Source organism: Aedes albopictus, chromosome 2, assembly GCF_035046485.1.
Source record: "Aedes albopictus strain Foshan chromosome 2, AalbF5, whole genome shotgun sequence".
Lineage (NCBI taxonomy): Eukaryota > Metazoa > Arthropoda > Insecta > Diptera > Culicidae > Aedes > Aedes albopictus.
In genome coordinates, this window is record NC_085137.1 from 469,100,162 (window position 1) to 469,118,813 (window position 18,652).

Below are 18,652 nucleotides of genomic sequence, written 5' to 3' on the forward strand. Positions count from 1 at the left end.
GGAAAAATATTCGCAGTATTTAAAATCGCCCTATTCCCTCTCTTGAAACCTAAGAACCTCTGTTTTGATCTTATACCTAATTAATCGTATGCTTTTATTTCCGCATTTCTAAAACTTTGGTCATTCAGAGGGACAGGACTGACAACCTTTTTCCTTCTCATTGAAAGCAAATTGTGCCACTTTAAAATATCCTGTCACTCTTTAAACCGCCTAGTATTCTTTGAAACTTGTTGTGTTGTGTCCGGTTTGCGTAGTAATTCCATTATTGTTTGAATTCCAGTGCGCGAGGAATATTGAAAGGTATTTTATTCCAGAAAAAAATATTTCAGAGACATTCGGATCTGAAGCTCTGAAATCTGTCGATCAATAATCGTACGCAGCTAAGAAGCGGGCTCAATTCTTATGGCACCCTGGAAGAAACGGGTTGAAATCCCGGAAGGTGTTGCTGCAGAAAAACCCAGGAAGAACTGCTACAAGAAATTCAGAGAAAATATCTGGAAGACAACTGGTGAGAAACTGTTGGAGAAATCTACAGAATGCTTCTGCAGAAACCGCGGGACCACTATTATTAGGAATACGATCTACACATTTGATATAACCTCCCTGATGAAGTGCCAAACCAAGGCAAAAGGTTGGAAGAAAAAAAAAATCCCTACAGAAAAAAAAAATAATTCCAGGAGAAATCTCAAGAGAACTTGAGGGAGAAACTCGAAACTAATTCTAGAAATTATGCGCCTAGAAAGCTTTTATAAGAAACTACGCAGCATATCCCGATTAAAAACTCTGGAAGCCATTAATTAAGAAGCCCTGAGGGAAACTGTGCACTTCTTAGATTGTTACAAGAAATCACCCGGCGCAATGGCCGATTAACTGAGACGTTTCAAAGACTAACCGGTTGCGACGTTGTCGCGGGGGAAACTGAGAATGTTGGATCACAGCCTACTTATGCTATGCTTTATTTGAATATCGATCGCGTCGCTGCATATCGACTTTGTGCAAAGCGTTGCTTATCGATGCACTTTACACTAGTATAATATTTATGCTTAATTTCCTAATGTAATCCACACATCTCCCCTTTTCTCAAATAAAACAATTACTTAATTGTTATAATGATAAAAAGAAAAAAAAAAAAGATATTTTTTTTTCAGTGTGCTGTAGTATTTTCATTTCTTTTGCACAGGGTAGCACGCTACCCAACGTTGTTGATTTCATTTCATTTTCACTGGGGCAACATCTGTCATACTGGCATTGCCAAGTGCTTGAGCTAAAAAAATAAAACTGTAAAAGCTGAGTTTTGGTAGTGATGTTTAGGTCTTATAAGACCTATAAGCTATAGCTATGGTAGCTATAAAAGTTGGACGATTGATTGAGCAAAACCGCAATCAAAATCTTATTGGATTGTCACCTAAGTTCCTCTGAAATGTGTTTACATCTGAATAGCTAATATCTCATGTAAATGTTTTCCTCTTTTATAATATCAACCGATTGCTAATCTAGTGTCTGTTATTAAGTTCAGTTTATTTAACAGTGATGTTATGGAAGGTAGGAATACAAATTTGTGAGGAATCAAATGACCTGATTGATAAAAATGTTAATCATACTTACTAGTCTTCATTAACCAACCGGACGTATTCTTGCAGGTACGATGGCGCTTTCCTCTCCCGATTGCTTCTAGGGCCGATACTGGGTGGATGCTGGAGTAAGTTTTCTGGACTGTTTCGGCTGTCAGGATCTGCTGCTGCTTCTTCGACGCGCCACTGCGATACTTTCTTGGTTTGAGATACGTGGCGCTTCAACACATTTCCCTCCTCATCATTCAGCGTCAAGTTGCCGTTCCTTTCTTCGATTACGGTATATCGCCGCGGTAAGAACCGTGATTCTCCTTTGCTGCGTGTTTGCCGTTCGACTATTACGGTGTCTCCAGGATTGATTCGGCAAGGCCGAGCTCCTCGTCGCTGGTCTTCCCGTTTCTTTCCTGCCTCTTTCGCATCTCGATCTCTTTTAGCAAACAGTTCTTCATCAACCGTGGTTTTTTTGAAAGTTATCAGTGGAAGACACCTTTTGATTTTTCGGCCTGACATAATTTCCTCCGGAGGAAATTTGGTTACACTGTGGCATGCTGCGTTGTGAGCCTGGATTGCCATACTCAGTTCTTCAATGTAACTCGTTTCGTTCAGTGTTGCGCTTGCCATTGCTTTATTTATTAGCTTCATATAGCTTTCGACCAGACCATTTTGTTGGGGAAATAGCGGTGTTGAGAAAACGGTAGTAATATCGCGGCTCTCACAGTAGGTTTTGTAGTCTTGACCGTTGAAAGGTGGACCATTATCTGACTTAATGAACTTCGGGGTACCTTCTCGTTCGAATATATCCTCGAGAACTTTTTTTACCTGTTCGAAGCTAGTGGATTTTACTGGCCGGGCTATTAGGTACCTCGATTTGTAATCAACAACCACTAAGATGGAGATTCCTCCAAATTTCGCGTAAGGGCCGTTGAAATCCAAAGCGATGGTCTCCCACACTGCTTTCGGAGCGAGAATGCGTTGCATTGGGGTAGTTTTCTCGGGTCTACCATTGACAGCGCAAGTTGCACAGGAATCTACCCAATTTTGAGCATCCTGATTCATTCCGGGCCACCACACACGCTGCCTTAAGATGCTCTTATGCTTGGCGGCTGAAGGATGGCCTTGGTGCGACACCTCCAACGTTCGTTTTCGCAGGGTTTCAGGAATAATCACGCAACCGGTTTTTACTAGCATACCATTCCGTGTATCTAGATCGTTTTCGAGAAGTTGATATCTTCGCAAGTGTTTAGGCCAATGTCCAGACCTAAGAGCGTTCATGACTTCTTGAAGGGTTTTGTCTTCGGATGTAGCCGCTTTAATTTCGTTTTCTGTGACGAATTCGATGGTGTTGGCTTCCAAGCTTGCAATCTCCCATGGGCTGTTTTCTTCGTCGAATGGCTTGTCATCGCCACTATACAATCGTGATGAAGGATCAGCGATATTTTCTGTACCTCGTACGTATTCCACCGTGTAGTTGTACGGACTCAACCGTAGCGCCCAGCCATCGGCTCGTGTGAGAGCTCGCTTGGAGTCCTCGCGAGATCGATTTAAAATGAATGATACACCCTGAGCATCAGTACGCAAAGTGAATTGTCGACCAAGTAAAAAGAACGAAAAATGTTCGACGGTCCAGACAGCTCCAAGAGCCTCTCGTTGATTTTGAGCGTATTTTCTCTCCGTAATTGTGAGGGATTTAGACGCAAAACTTATTATTCTCGACTTGCCTTTCATGTCTTCCTGTACCAAAACGGCACCAAGCGCTACAGGTGAGGCGTCTGTATACAAAATTGTTTTGTCGTTTTCGGAGAAAAATCCCAGTGTGACACAGCATTTTATAATCTGATCTTTGACTGAGTTAAATGCGATGCTATGCTTAGCATCCCATGTCCAGGATTTACTGGCAATAATTTCCCATAGGGGGCTTGTGATGTCCGCGAAATGCTTCACATGAGGACTGATAAAAGAAGCCAAACCGAGGAAACTGCGCAATTCAGATATCGTGCTGGGCTCTCGAAACTGTTGTATGCTTTTAATTTTTGCATCATCAACGTGAAAGCCGTGCTCGTCAAGCTCGTAGCCTAAGAATTTTAGGCGAGTTTTGTCGAACTCACATTTTGCGGAGTTTAGAGTAAGATTGTTTGCTCTCAATCTTTCCAACACGTCGCATACGGTTTTTCGCAAATCTTCCAGTGTACTCGCAAACATAAGAACATCGTCGATATAGACGATTTTGTTCTTAACATCCTTAAGAATCCGTGTCATTTCCCTTTGGAAGATTTCAGGGGCACAGTTGACCCCGAACATCAACCTGGTGAATCGATACATGCCTGGCAAAGTGGGAAAGGCAAAAGAAGAAGAGATGCGCAAAGGAAACATGTAAAAAGAGAAAGTTCTTATGCTTACATAGTTAGTACACACATACCATTTTCCGTTAGAAATGTTGTTAGGTCACGAGATTCGGGATGAAGTTCGAGGTGGTAGAAGGCGCTGCTGAGGTCGAGCTTGGCAAAAAACTTCGACCCATGGAGTTGCACTTTCATCTCTTCGAGTAATGGGAGACGAAAGTATTCGCGATTGATTGCTCTGTTTGGACCTCGCATATTGACCACGAGGCGGAAATCATCCTTTCCTTTGGCAACTGCGGACATACCGCTAATCCAGTTGGATGCAGTGGTCACTTTCTCGATAATACCCTGCGATTCCATTTCCGCAAGACGATTCTTGGCTGCTTCTCGAAATGCCGCAGGAACGTTATAGTATGCATTTCGGACGGGTGGTACCGTTTCGTCAACGCTAAATTTTACCCTGACTCCAGGTACTTTAGGAAAGATCTTCAGATCGTTAGGTTTCTCTAGATTGTTAACCGTTGCGGCATGCATTGCGGTTACGTGCAATATTCCCATATCACTAGCCGTTGAGCGACCGAGCAACGATCTAGTTCCGTTGCGTACAACGTAAAATACCGCCGGAGTCGCAGGCGTTTTGCCCTCTGTAGCAACAATATATGCTTCGAATATGCATTCTACCATCATGGGACTGTGAGTGCCATATGCACGGAGATCTTTATGGGTCGACTGTTCAACAAACTTGAGATTAGCCAACCCTGTCTTGTACTCTTGTTCGAGGCGGAGCCAATCTTTACCACCGATAACATTTACGTCCGCGCCGGAATCGACGAGCATTTGGATGGGGCTTGAAGAGCCAATACGACATTTCACCAAAACGTCTTCAAGGGATAGCGCGTTCACGTACTAAAATAGGAGAATGAAAGTAGGAGTATTTAAATGAAACGAATGATTTCCTAATTCAACTCCTGTTTTTTATTTTACTAAAAACAAATTCAAATATTTCATACCTCTGTTTGATCCATCTGACCGTCGTCATCTCGTGTAGGTGATACGTTACTTTTGACCTGGACCTGTCGAACGTGAGCTCGACGGCAAGTGATTGCATAGTGACCTTGTTCACCACAGAAGTTGCAGTTTCGGCTCAATGCTGGACATGGCAAACTGGAGTGCGTTCGACCATTGCATCGTCGACAACGGCTTCGACGTCCACGATCCTGGGTGAATCGTCGTTCCGCATGCTGATTGGTCCGCGTCCGTTTTGGTTGTGGTCCTCCATTGTCTGTTCTCGAGCGTTTCCTCATCGAATCATATGCTGGGGAGGTTCGGTGCACACGATTAACTGCTAGCGGTTCCTTGTTATCTGTTGGCGTTGTCTCGGCTTCATAGGCTTCGTCACGAGTTGCTGCCTGCACAATGTAATTTGTGTCGTGTCCGTAGGTCCTCGCTGCCCTCACCAAGTCCTTGTTTCTCAATCCTTTTAAAAGCTGCGATCGAACAAATCTGTCATGGTCGGTTGGACTGTATCCGCAAAGCCGAACTTTTGCCACTAGACGGGCATGAAAGGCCACAGCATTCTCCGATTTCAACTGTCTCATGTTAGAAAATGCTTCGTGCTCTGCAGATGCATCAGTCATGGATTGGAAATAGTTACCGATGTTAGCCACGAACTTTCGGTAGCAGTTTGCATCAGTGAGGCTCGGTCTCAGTTTGGCAGCTCTCACGATGCCTTGCAGCTCGGTCCCCATCGAAAGGAACAACAGTTGTGACCGTCTCACCGGATCGTTAGCGTTGCTGAGGGTCGCAGCCATTTCAAAATTTTCAATGTAGCGATTCCACTCTTCCCACATCTGGTTAGCTGCAACTCCTGCCGGAAAGGGCCTAATATTCTCCCAACGTACGCTCGAAAAGTTGCTTTCGGATGAATTTCTAGGCGCGACAGAAGCAGACCAATCCTCATCGGGATCGTACCGCATGGGACGCATTGATTGCATGGAATTTAATGCTTTCGTTATGTTGGAAAGCACATTTTCCATTCTGTGAAGGCGCTCGTTAGTATTCTGATCGCTTTTGCTGCAACCAGGCTCGTCAATTCGTGTTGGGGTATGTTGGTTACTGTCGTCTAGTCCACCAGTTAGCGAAAGAGAGTCATTCGTATGGTTGGAACTGAAACTTTTTTCGCTTCTGTCGTCAAATTCGTCGATTTTCGAGTCAAGGACACTACACAACGATCCAGAATCCTCCAAGGCCTCGGAGTTACACACTTAGTTTCGATTGCCGAATCTCAGCAAAACTTTTGCCGAGATTTGCACAGCCGAGTGATCAGCAAACATCTCGGCAAAAGTTAAAATACTGAGCGCTTCGGCAATCCTGCGTTTGACCAAATGTCAAAAATTGCTGTGAATCTCGGCAAAAAATGTTACAGTATACTCGGCAAAAATATGTAAACAAACCATCTATTACTGATTGATCAGTAAATTCAAATGAATTATGATTTGCCGAAAAAACAGCAACTTAATCATGTTCGCGGTTTCATTCGATAAATAGTAAATTAACAATTATTCAATAAAAACATTTTATTTAGTCATGTATGTACATTATTCATCACATGATTTATTATTAAATGAACAACAAGCACTTGCTTTCAATACTGCCGCTGAAGAAAGCCGACGTCACCAGTTTTACCGTAAAGTATTCTTTATAGACGAATTGAACAAAATATCTGCAAAAGTAAAGCAAAAAACTTATTAACAATAAAACAGCTCGCATTGATTATCTCCTGAGTTCAGGGCTTCCAGGTCATGTTCCAGCGTTGAAACATTACTTACTGTAGTTGAAATATTGTTTTCTTTAGAATTTTCCGTAATTCTTCTGGGGCAATCACTTTTTACACTCAGCATTATACTCTTGGAACAAAAATGGCTTCAAGATGCAGGGCGCGAACGCGACTCCAAGTGACAGCTGCACTGCTGAACCTCGGCAAAGTAGCATGCACATGCCGAAATCTCGTCAAACGCATTTGCTGATTTCGGTAAAATAACTTAATGCCGAATAGCTCAGTAACTTTGTTTGATGAAGTTCAGTATTCTGAGGTGTCATTACGGATTTCCAGTACATTTCTTTGCTGATTCTTGGTAATAACAATTTTGATTGCTGAAATATCAGCAATTTTGCGTATTGCCGTTCGCACTCGGCATTTTTGTTTGCCGAGCTCGAGAATCTGTTTTAAGTGTGTAGACTGAACCAGCCACTCTGGATCGAGATCCTTCGGAGCTCGAACATATTTGCCTTCGCTCGCCATTTCGTCCTGTTCCACGTTCTGAAACATGTGTTTTTTCAATTAGTTATATTCGGCGATACGATCTTCGACAAATGGGGAAAAGAAAAGGGGCATTCTGGTTCTGTATCATTCCGATTGCCTTTTGGAAATAGCACAGCATATTCAACGAGTCAACAATTTTACGAATTTCAGTCATGTTTTTAGCCATAGCCTAAAATGTTTGGACAAAATAATGACTACTCGGACTTCCGTTCACGCTGGGGCAAAATAGTGACCAAAACCAACTAAATATATTTTTTTTTTTTTTAGACTGGATGTATCAAAAATTGCGGACATACGGTCACGCTTCAGACAATATTTCACATTTGTGGACATAGCACAAAACATTCAAATGAGTCAACAAATTAACGGACTTCCGGTCGCGTTGGATCAAAATTACGGACATCCGGTCACGCTTTGGACAATATTTCACATTTGTGGCCATAGCACAAAATATTCGTAATGGACTTCCGGTTGTGTTGGATGAAAAATTGCGGACATCCGGTCTCGCTTTGAATAAGATTCATATTTGTGGCCATAGCACAGCATATTCAAATGAATCAACCATGTAACGGACTTCCGGTCGCGTTGAATAAAAAATTGCGGACTTCCGGTCACGCTTTGGCTTTCGTTCGCCATTCCTTGTTGTTCCACGTTCTGAAACATGTGTTTTTTTTCGAAATTAGTTATATTCGGCAATTCGATTGCACAGAATATTCAACAAGTCAAGACAGTGGAAATCCGGTCAGGGATTTTATGGCCATTGCACAAAATGTTTGAACAAAATGACAATTTACAAACTTCTGGTCATGCTCAGATCTAAATTGCGGACATCCGGTCATGCGTTGGACAATATTTCATATTTGCGGCCATAGCGCAGAATATTCAAATGAGTCAACAATTTAACGGACTTCCGGTCGCGCTTTGAATAATATTCTGCCCAATCGTGATCATAGCACAAATTGTTCATAAAAAAAAAATCATTTATTTTTCAATTTGTAGTTAAGATACGGACACGTTTAATGATATTAAGTCAGATTGCTTTCGAAATCAAACGTGTTTTGTATATTTTTATTTTGTTTCATTCACTACGTATGTGTTCACTTATTCAAGCGTTATCAATCATCAAACAAAACTAAAAAATAATAACTTGCATTTTCCTTATTTCGATTATTTATTTTTTTTTTATTCTACATTCAGAGGATGGGTTTTAAATCGGGAAGGCACTGTATGATTATTTTCATTCTTTAATTACTAGAAATCACCCGAGCACTGGTCAATGAAAGTGATCAAATAAAGTTTAACCTACGCAGTGTTAAAATTTTGTGCTCCATCACTTTATGAGAAAAATCTCGAAAAAAAATGAGGTTCGAATCCGAAAGATGCTCCGATGCGGACTCAAACCGGTTTCCCAAAAGAAATTCCTGGAAGAAATATCGAAGAAACATTGTTGGGGATCCTTCTAGCAGTAATAATTTCAGAAAACAAATCCAGCAAAACTCCTGAAGAAATCAATACAGATAGACTTCTGGATGAACTCTGGATGAATATTTCTTTCAAACCCCCTCCCTCCCTTGTACACGGGCTTGACTTTCGGTACAATTGAAATTCCACAGTTGTCTGATTTTAATCCAGTATTGATCAATTTTTTTTATTATGTTCTGTGCTTGTCTCATGAACATTTATTTTAAGCGAACGATTGTATGTGTATCTCCGAGTGTCCCACTTATTTGATTTTTGATCTATAACCGATAAATCAGTTTTCTTTTTACGAATAAGTTTTCCTATTATTTTAAAGAAGGTAGCTCTTAAAATAACAGCTATTAGCTTCTCCAGAGTTGTATCTAAAAATGTTTTCAGAATAATGTGTGTCTCATCGAGTGTCCCACCTAGATCAGGCCTGAACAGTGAGAATTTGTTCTTCTTTTGAAGCCTGAGAACTTTTTGACCAAACAATCGTGAATGATTTTTTTTTAAAACCAATTTGTTCCAATGTTTTAAATTCTTCTGCTACTCATCCGGGCACACCCTGTACCTCGTAGCCGCCCATGTCTCAGGGCTATTGACCGAATCGAAGATCATCACTGCCTCGGAATCGCACACCTCTTCTTCCTTGTTCGCAAATGAAATAAAATAAAGGGAAACACTTGTGTGATAAATATTACCATAAATTTTCCGTTGATATCATTATTAATGCTCACACCGCAACAAGAACAGAACCGCGGTTCGCACCCTTCCCTTACATTTCGGTGCAACATCGCCGAACAAGCCCGCACCACGATGATCGTGATCGAGTGATAATCACACGACGGCGAATCCTTGTTTGGGATGAAGAACAACTGCCGCGATCAGAAGTTAATCAGTCGCGGCAACCGTGCGCGCTCGAGCGCGTAGTCCTAGAACGAATCGGACATGCTCAACAACTCACGATCACTTGTAGGTATAGACTTGCATTGCATACTGGCGGAGGTAGAACATATCAATTAAAACAATCCAAATCGACGTGGATGCGCGCAAAAAAGACGCACAGCAGACTGAAATGGACTTGACGAGAATGACTGCTCCGCGCGATCGATCGAGAAGAGGATCCCGCTGAGTGCACACGGACAGAAGAGATGGCTGCTCGATGGAACGCAACGTATCGCGATCGGAGCTGCCTTATAGGTGCGACTACAGTGACAGACGGGTGAGGACTTCAGCGACTACATAGACACACGGTCGGTGATAGTGGAACTGATAGCGGGGTCGCCGGAGAAGCAGTTGTCAGATGATCGAATGGATACGAGGGTTTTGATGAATGCAAATGAACTCATAGGTTTTTGTGATCGATCGATCGTTTGCAATAACTGTCAATCAAGTTGGATGCGGCAAAAAGTAATCGATCAGTTCTTTCATGAGCTTCTGTCGTTTAACGGATGAACGTTCTATATCGACAATTTCATTAGGTTACATTGGGGATCATCGATTTGAAACGTCTCAGCTAGAGGTCAACGACTCGATTTCGATTAAGTGCATCAATTTTGATGTCTGTGTTAGGGAATTTCACCACTTTTCGCTAATATCAAGCGAAAACGTGCGAATTACAAAAACCAACCCCCAAATTTAGCATCCACCATGACTTCATCAAGCCATCGCCGATTGATTGATGCTGCAATTCGACTTACCAACTTCGAACATGTCTCGCACCTTCCATCCCATACGAGTCCCAAACACACGAGTGCCAATCATCCTTTTTTTTCTACCCGAATGATCACCAATCAGTCGAAAGACCAATTCAGATCAACCCGTTTCGATCGATGATGATGGTGATGATGACGATGGCGACGACTTACGACGACTCTGAATTATGCAACCCGAAATCGTTGTAACGTACTGGATGACGCGATCTCGACAGTGACGACGTCGGCGCAAGAGAATTATCGGTTATTATCGATGAACCGTATTTGGAGCTGCTTGATAACCTCTCCCTTTCACGGCGGCAGCGCAGTGCAGCTTCAGAGATTGGGGGATACTTTTGATGAAGTTACGATCATCTTGATGGGACTCTGTTTGGGAGTAGGCGGTTGTTACAATGTTGATTGTGACAATACCTTTCGCCACATCATCGGTCGTCCCACGATCGGTGACAGTGTGAAGCTGGGCTCAGTTTGCCATTCACTTGTTATGAATGGAATATCTTCGCTTTTGATTGATTTATAACCCGGATGACCTTCGAACTTTCTCAATTCTCCATCTGATCCTTCTGCCCTGGTTTTTCTGGCTACTATGTCTGTTCTGTCTATTCTATCTGCTTTGTCTGCTATGTCTGTTCTGTCTGTTCTGTCTGTTCTGTCTGTTCTGTCTGTTCTGTCTGTTCTGTCTGTTCTGTCTGTTCCGTCTGTTCTGTCTGTTCTGTCTGTTCTGTCTGTTCTGTCTGTTCTGTCTGTTCTGTCTGTTCTGTCTGTTCTGTCTGTTCTGTCTGTTCTGTCTGTTCTGTCTGTTCTGTCTGTTCTGTCTGTTCTGTCTGTTCTGTCTGTTCTGTCTGTTCTGTCTGTTCTGTCTGTTCTGTCTGTTCTGTCTGTTCTGTCTGTTCTGTCTGTTCTGTCTGTTCTGTCTGTTCTGTCTGTTCTGTCTGTTCTGTCTGTTCTGTCTGTTCTGTCTGTTCTGTCTGTTCTGTCTGTTCTGTCTGTTCTGTCTGTTCTGTCTGTTCTGTCTGTTCTGTCTGTTCTGTCTGTTCTGTCTGTTCTGTCTGTTCTGTCTGTTCTGTCTGTTCTGTCTGTTCTGTCTGTTCTGTCTGTTCTGTCTGTTCTGTCTGTTCTGTCTGTTCTGTCTGTTCTGTCTGTTCTGTCTGTTCTGTCTGTTCTGTCTGTTCTGTCTGTTCTGTCTGTTCTGTCTGTTCTGTCTGTTCTGTCTGTTCTGTCTGTTCTGTCTGTTCTGTCTGTTCTGTCTGTTCTGTCTGTTCTGTCTGTTCTGTCTGTTCTGTCTGTTCTGTCTGTTCTGTCTGTTCTGTCTGTTCTGTCTGTTCTGTCTGTTCTGTCTGTTCTGTCTGTTCTGTCTGTTCTGTCTGTTCTGTCTGTTCTGTCTGTTCTGTCTGTTCTGTCTGTTCTGTCTGTTCTGTCTGTTCTGTCTGTTCTGTCTGTTCTGTCTGTTCTGTCTGTTCTGTCTGTTCTGTCTGTTCTGTCTGTTCTGTCTGTTCTGTCTGTTCTGTCTGTTCTGTCTGTTCTGTCTGTTCTGTCTGTTCTGTCTGTTCTGTCTGTTCTGTCTGTTCTGTCTGTTCTGTCTGTTCTGTCTGTTCTGTCTGTTCTGTCTGTTCTGTCTGTTCTGTCTGTTCTGTCTGTTCTGTCTGTTCTGTCTGTTCTGTCTGTTCTGTCTGTTCTGTCTGTTCTGTCTGTTCTGTCTGTTCTGTCTGTTCTGTCTGTTCTGTCTGTTCTGTCTGTTCTGCCGGCTCTGTCTGTTCTATCTGTTCTGTCTGTTCAGTGTTTGATTTCATACAACTTTTAGCTAGTAGGCAGTGTTTTCAATGTTTCAATGTTTCAGCCTTGTTTTTTTAACTGTTTCGTATCTATCTTTCAGCCGCTATGTCTGTTTGCAGTCAGCTTTTTTGCTTTTTTTTTATTTTTTTTAGTTTAATGACCTTTTAACTCAAAAAGAATCATTCAGATCAATTTTATTTGTTTTTTTACGGTTTTTTTGTCTGTTTCTCAGAATGCTTTCTCTTATTTGTAGTATTAGAAATGTTTTGTCTGATTTTTGCCTTTGTTCCGAGTTTTTTTTGTTATGTGCAATTTTTTGTTTCTTTTTAGTTTGGTTTCAGCTGGTCTTTATTCTGTTTTCCGTCTATTTTCTGTAGTATGTTCTGTTTTCTGTCAATCTTTTTATATCTTCTTATCATCTTTTCTTTCTATCTTTGCATTTTTGTATTCCATTTTGTTGTTATTTTCTATGTTGTAAATATTTAGAATTCTAAACAGAAATGACTTTTATAGTATTCGTTTTCATTCCACACAGTCCCCAGTCGTAAAAGCACCGTTCCAGATCTATTAACAATATCTCTCCACGACGCCTCACGGTGTTTTCATTGGATGGATTAGAAAGCAATAAATCACGACTTGGGTTCAACATGTTCGCCGCACAGCCATCATTAAACAGATGATAAAAACGATCATTTCTTCGAGTGTCATCGTTCGGCCTATCGCTAATCGACAAACAAATCGCGAATGTTTGTTACGCAATCCAACGACGTGGTGGCGGAGACGACTTAACACAAGTGCGCCTCACCAAACCTGATTCCATGGGAAAGAAAACTTGCTTCTTGAAGAGCGGGCGCGCGCACTCTCCGGGTCGGGTAATCCGACCGACGACGATATAATCGTCGATTATTCGATCGCGCTAGGAAGTCGTAAATTCCGATTCCGATCCCGATCTCTGCGTGGCAAGTGGCATGGCAGAAGCCGTGCGTACTCGCTGGCTCTTCAAAAACAACCAACCCGATCGCAGCACAGGTGAATGCGTAACTTTATCACCGGTGAATGTATCAAATTCTATTGGGCGCGCAAGTAGCAGTGCCGCAAAAGCGTCCAAGATCCGAATCTGAGGTTTTGGAGTGGTACAAATCTGAATGCTTATAAGGAGGAATGGTGCGGTGATGGAACAGTAGGAAGTTATTTTCCTGAAACTCCGCGTCTTATCTGAGCGTAGATTTCGAACATTTAAATTAGCTGCCGGTGTCCTCCTCGGCTTCCACGCGGATCCTATTCAATTCACATCTGCAGTACAATAATCATGCGAAAAGAGCCCGAAAAACCCGTTAATAGGAAACTCTTAACCGAAAGACGAAGTTCGACTTACCCCGAAGGCGCGGAGATTCAATGAGACAAGTGCGAACGTGGCTACGTCAGCTGCTGCAGGACGAGAGGCGGGAAGGGCATGTTGTGGCGAATTCCAACAACCCAAGCTCCAGCGTGCTGCTCATTACAGATTTTGTTCACTGTTTCTCAATAAACTAAGCCAAAGACGCGTTGCCAAAGGCGATGAATTGGACGTGCTGCTGCGGTGTGGAGGTGAAGGTTTAGTGCAAAAAAAAAAAAGAAAATTGTGCGTGTGCTGTTCAACAGGCTCTGACTGTTCCATCTTGCTGGTAGATCGACATTCATCCATCCAAATCTAACCACCAACCAACCAACCAACCAACCAACCAACCAACCAACCAACCAACCATTCATGCAATCGCTAGTTAATTTTGGTTCGTGCTGTTGAACAGGTACCTATACCAAACCAACCGACATCACAAAGTTTGCCATTTGCGAACGCAAGTTGGAGATCATTAAAAATCGGTACCATTTACATAAATCTAATGAGCCTTCAATTAGCTGGGGTGGCTGGCTGTGGAGTGCGGTTCGTGTTACGGTGCTTTTGTTTAGGAAGGAGTTGTTTCTGGGGTTTTCAAGGGAAAATTTATCTGTGTAGCGGTGAAGTAATGAAGTTTTCCTATGCCTAACTATTTTCAGAAAAGCTGAACACACGAAAATTGACTCAAGATTACATTTTTATCGCAGGGCTATTTATTTCAGGACAATTCATATGAGCCTTACGCCAGGTGTAATTCTTTGTTGTGAGTGCATCGAAATGTCAACTAACTACAGATTGAATCGTAGATCCATACCTCACCCTACTTCACTGACATGTACTACTTCCCGTGACACCTATGACGATGCAGAGGTGATGTCAGTCTTCAGAGTTTACTATACCGTTGTTGATTCATAAAGGTCAAAGGTCTTGGGTTCGGCTCACAACCCCTTTACTACTAAGTAGGTTCAGGTGCCTGCAGAAGAGCTTTAGAGAGGGTTCAAAAGTGTTTTGGGGAACTTCAGAAGTTTTCAATGGAAATGTGTAGGGCTTAGAGGGGTTTATGAAGGGTTTTAAGGCATTTCAAGACGTTCCGAGAGGTTGCATGAGCTTTTAGCTGTGGCAACCTCGCTGGTCTTGAACACGTTTGTTATGCTTGGTTGCATCGCCGTCATGACCTCTCCGGAGATCTCAGAGGGGATTTCTGAAGGATTTCAGTACGCTCCAAGGTGTGTTTGAAGGCATCTCAGATGTCACCAGAGGGTGATGTTAGAACTTAAGGGAAGTCTACGTGGGTCTCATGGAGTTTCCTGAGGAGCTTCAGGGCGCCCAGCAAACGCAAAGTCATATCTGATGTTTCATAGTATGCTTCACGGCCATATACGGACATGCTGTCATAATCCGTGTGCTAAGCGTGCGTATATCGCCTCCACTTTAGCATCGTATGCAGCATCATATACGATCGAGTGTTCGCTGGGCGTTTTGAGCGTTTCAAGGCTTATCAGGATGTTCCAGGGTATATCAGAGGTCTCCAGAGAGCTTTGGTAGAACTTTGATAGAGCTTAAGGGAACTCAACGGGAAAAGGTTTCTGGGGGTTTAGGGGTCACTAGGTTGTTTTAGTTTAAACTAAAGTCCACGGAACTCTTAGGTAGGTCGTCTGCAATGCGCTTCAAGACGTTTCAAGGCGCTTCAAAATGATAAAAGGAAGTCTATAGGAATCTCAGGGAGTTTTCTGAAAGATTCCAAGGCTTGTCAATCGATTTCAGGGGATTTCACGAAGCTCCAGTAGAACCAGAGAAGGCTACGCAGACCTTCTAAACGGTTTCAAAACGTTTTCAACGTGTTTCGAGCGGTGCAGGGAATTTCAGGGGCTCTGTCTAAGAAGATTCAAGGCGTTTCAAGGCATTTCGTAAGGTTTAAAGGGGTTCCATTAAGTTTCAAGGAACTTCAGTATAGCTTCAAGAAAGTCTTCAGGAGTAGCAGGCTTTAAGACGCTCAAATACGTTCCTATGGACTTCAGGGGGCTTCAGAGGCATTCTGAAGTTTTACAAGGAAGTGAGTACAAATTTGATTGGTCATACAACTGGGGTGTTGCGTACAGAGAGTGGTACGTTTGGTGCTTGGTGAAACCGGCAACACTGAAGCAAGGTTGCGAACTACAAGCGCCGGCGCTACCTAGAAACAATCGATTAGGCAGTGTTGTTTAATCAGTGAGCCCGGTAGGAACTGCACTGCGGTTAGGTGACCTGTCTGTCTCGTGAAGGAATACTAGATTGTAAGTTTGAATGAAATGTAATTTAGTATAATGTAATAAAACTGAGTAAATTTGCAGTATTGAAGCTGCGTGAAATAATGCTGCTGTCGATATGGTGTTCTGGTTCCGAGCGCGACTGACTTCCTAACAAACTTCAATAAATCTAATTCACCTACCAGAAGCATCCCGCCATGAAAAGTACGTTCGAAATAGAACTTTCTCTTCTAGAAGAGAAGAGCGAGCTATGGCGGAAGCATAATGAAGAGCAGAGTGAGTTGCGACGAAAGTACTATGAAGAGGAAAATCGTCGAATCGAAGAAGAATACCAGCGAGAACTGGTGAAAATTGAAGAGGATTTCCAAAGGGCTGCAAAGAGAATGAAGTCGGATTTCAGCGCAGAGATGAAAGCAGTACTACGGCAAAACAGTGGGTGTAACGTCAGCGAGGAAGCGGTGGTGGAACCGGCTCCGGCAGGTGACAAAACCCAGCCGAAAAATGACTGCACTAGTGCTCCTCTCCTCTTCTTGGCGTAACGTCCTCACTGGGACAAAGCCTGCTTCTCAGCTTAGTGTTCTATGAGCACTTCCACAGTTATTAACTGAGAGCTTCCTCTGCCAATGACCATTTTGCATGTGTATATCGTGTGGCAGGCACGAATATACTCTATGCCCAAGGAAGTCAAGGAAATTTCCTTTACGAAAAGATCCTGGACCGACCGGGAATCGAACCCGTCACCCTCAGCATGGTCATGCTGAATACCCGTGCGTTTACCGCCTCGGCTATATGGGCCCACTAGTGCATCGAATCCGAATAAAGCAGACTCTTCCGAACAGCCTTCGCAAACAAAACCTTTGTCGAAGAAATCTACTGTTCCAAGAAGCGTCATCAATGGTGAGCCCGAGTCTACGTCACATCAAAGGCGCGGAAAGATGACCAAAACAGTATCAGCTGATTCCCCTACAGCTGATTCGTACGTGAGCACTCGGTCTCCGACGTCATCAATCCATAGGAGCAACCAAATATCTGCAAAAGTACCAGAGTGCAAAACAAATCCCGTACAAACAATTATCTTTGTTTACGAGACCAGTGCGGAACAATTTGGTTCGGATCAGGTAGCCTGTCGAGTGATATATCAACCGAAGATGGAACAATATTTTCACCACCGCCGCCGCCGCCGCCGTCGTCGTCGTCGCCGCCCCAGGAAGGAAGACAATCGTCATCAGTTGAAAACGTTGCTGTTCGATCCCGGTGGCTATTGTGTTGCAGCAGTGGAACGAGTCAGCTCGACATGCAGCGTATTTACCACAATTCGTATCGACTGCAGTACGGTGCTGCCATCTAGGTACAGTTTGATGTGTAGGAAAGCACTTCGCAAATTTGATGGACATGAAATGAACATGCGAACATTTGGAGGTTCAGATTGTTACCTGTTTCACGGGGGGGAATGTTGCGTACAGAGAGTGGTACGTTTGGTGCTTGGTGAAACCGGCAACACTGAAGCAAGGTTGCGAACTACAAGCGCCGGCGCTACCTAGAAACAATCGATTAGGCAGTGTTGTTTAATCAGTGAGCCCGGTAGGAACTGCACTGCGGTTAGGTGACCTGTCTGTCTCGTGAAGGAATACTAGATTGTAAGTTTGAATGAAATGTAATTTAGTATAATATAATAAAACTGAGTAAATTTGCAGTATTGAAGCTGCGTGAAATAATGCTGCTGTCGATATGGTGTTCTGGTTCCGAGCGCGACTGACTTCCTAACATGGGGGTTACACCCAAACCACCCTTTAGGTAGAATCTATTTATGTAAAATATATTTAACCCTTTGGAGCCGGAGGGGTCATATATGACCCCAACATTGAAACGGCTGTACAAATTCACCCATTCGATAAAACAGAATACTGTCTTCGGCAAAGCTGTTGCAAGTCCTCTAATAGGGAAAATTGAAATATTTGTATTTGGAACTTCATTCATTTGTATGTGGGACCTAAAACATCCTAAACACCATGCAATTTTGAGAAACGAAATAATTAACATACCAGTTGTTCAAAAAGCTGAACTTGGATGTGGGTTACGATCATATGTATTTATTTAGCCTTCGTCAAGAATATCAAAGTGTTTTATATTCTGGGATGTTCTAGGTGTTTCAAACTGTCCTATAGTGAAGTCCTTCAAATCTACAAGAATAATTATATGTATTTTCGCCACAAATAATAGCATTGCATAACCTATGGGATTCGTGAAGCTCTTGACATCTAAAAAGTCACTATGGGAATATTCCAGGACAGTCAAACTACCTTGGAGTTCAGCACTTCAGGTCTACACACGTAACAGTAGCTATATCTGTTATATTGAATAACGTTACATAATCAACCGCAGTTACAGGAGCAATCTGAAGTCTACTAGCTAATAATAAACCTTTGGGACATTCAGGGTCGTCCAAACTGTTCTATAATGAAGTCCTTCAAATCTACGAAAAACACTTTATATGTTTTCGCCATAAATAATAGTTTTGTATAATCTGCTGGGAACCGCGAAGCTCTTGAATTCTCGAAAGTCATTTAGAGACACTTCAGGGATATTCCAGGTCAGCCAAACTACCTTGGAGTTCAGGACTTCAGGTCTGCACTCGTAACAAAAGCCATATCTGCTATACTGAGTAACGTTGCATATTTATCCGTGGTTACTGGACCAATCTGAAGTATACATTTTTATTATAAACTTTTGGGACATCCAGGTTTGTCCAAACTGTTCTATAATGAAGTCCTTCAAATCTACAAGGAAAACATTATGTGTTTTCACCATAAATAATAGTATAGCATAATCTGCTGAGATCAGTTTAGCTCT

The 18,652-nt window shown here is 42.7% G+C and overlaps 2 protein-coding genes across 5 annotated transcripts in view; both read right to left on the reverse strand.

Annotated features, from left to right (window-relative positions):
- Positions 1 to 18,652, reverse strand: part of LOC109418098 (uncharacterized) — a 734,843-nt gene that overhangs the window by 185,451 nt on the left and 530,740 nt on the right. The window lies entirely within an intron of this gene.
- Positions 1,556 to 8,601, reverse strand: LOC134288634 (uncharacterized protein K02A2.6-like). Its single transcript, XM_062854025.1, has 3 exons — positions 4,921 to 8,601; positions 3,988 to 4,816; positions 1,556 to 3,892 (listed from the first exon to the last, which is right to left on the reverse strand). The coding sequence occupies exons 1-3, from the start codon at positions 5,944 to 5,946 to the stop codon at positions 1,605 to 1,607; spliced, it is 4,143 nt and encodes a 1,380-aa protein (XP_062710009.1). The 5' UTR covers positions 5,947 to 8,601; the 3' UTR covers positions 1,556 to 1,604.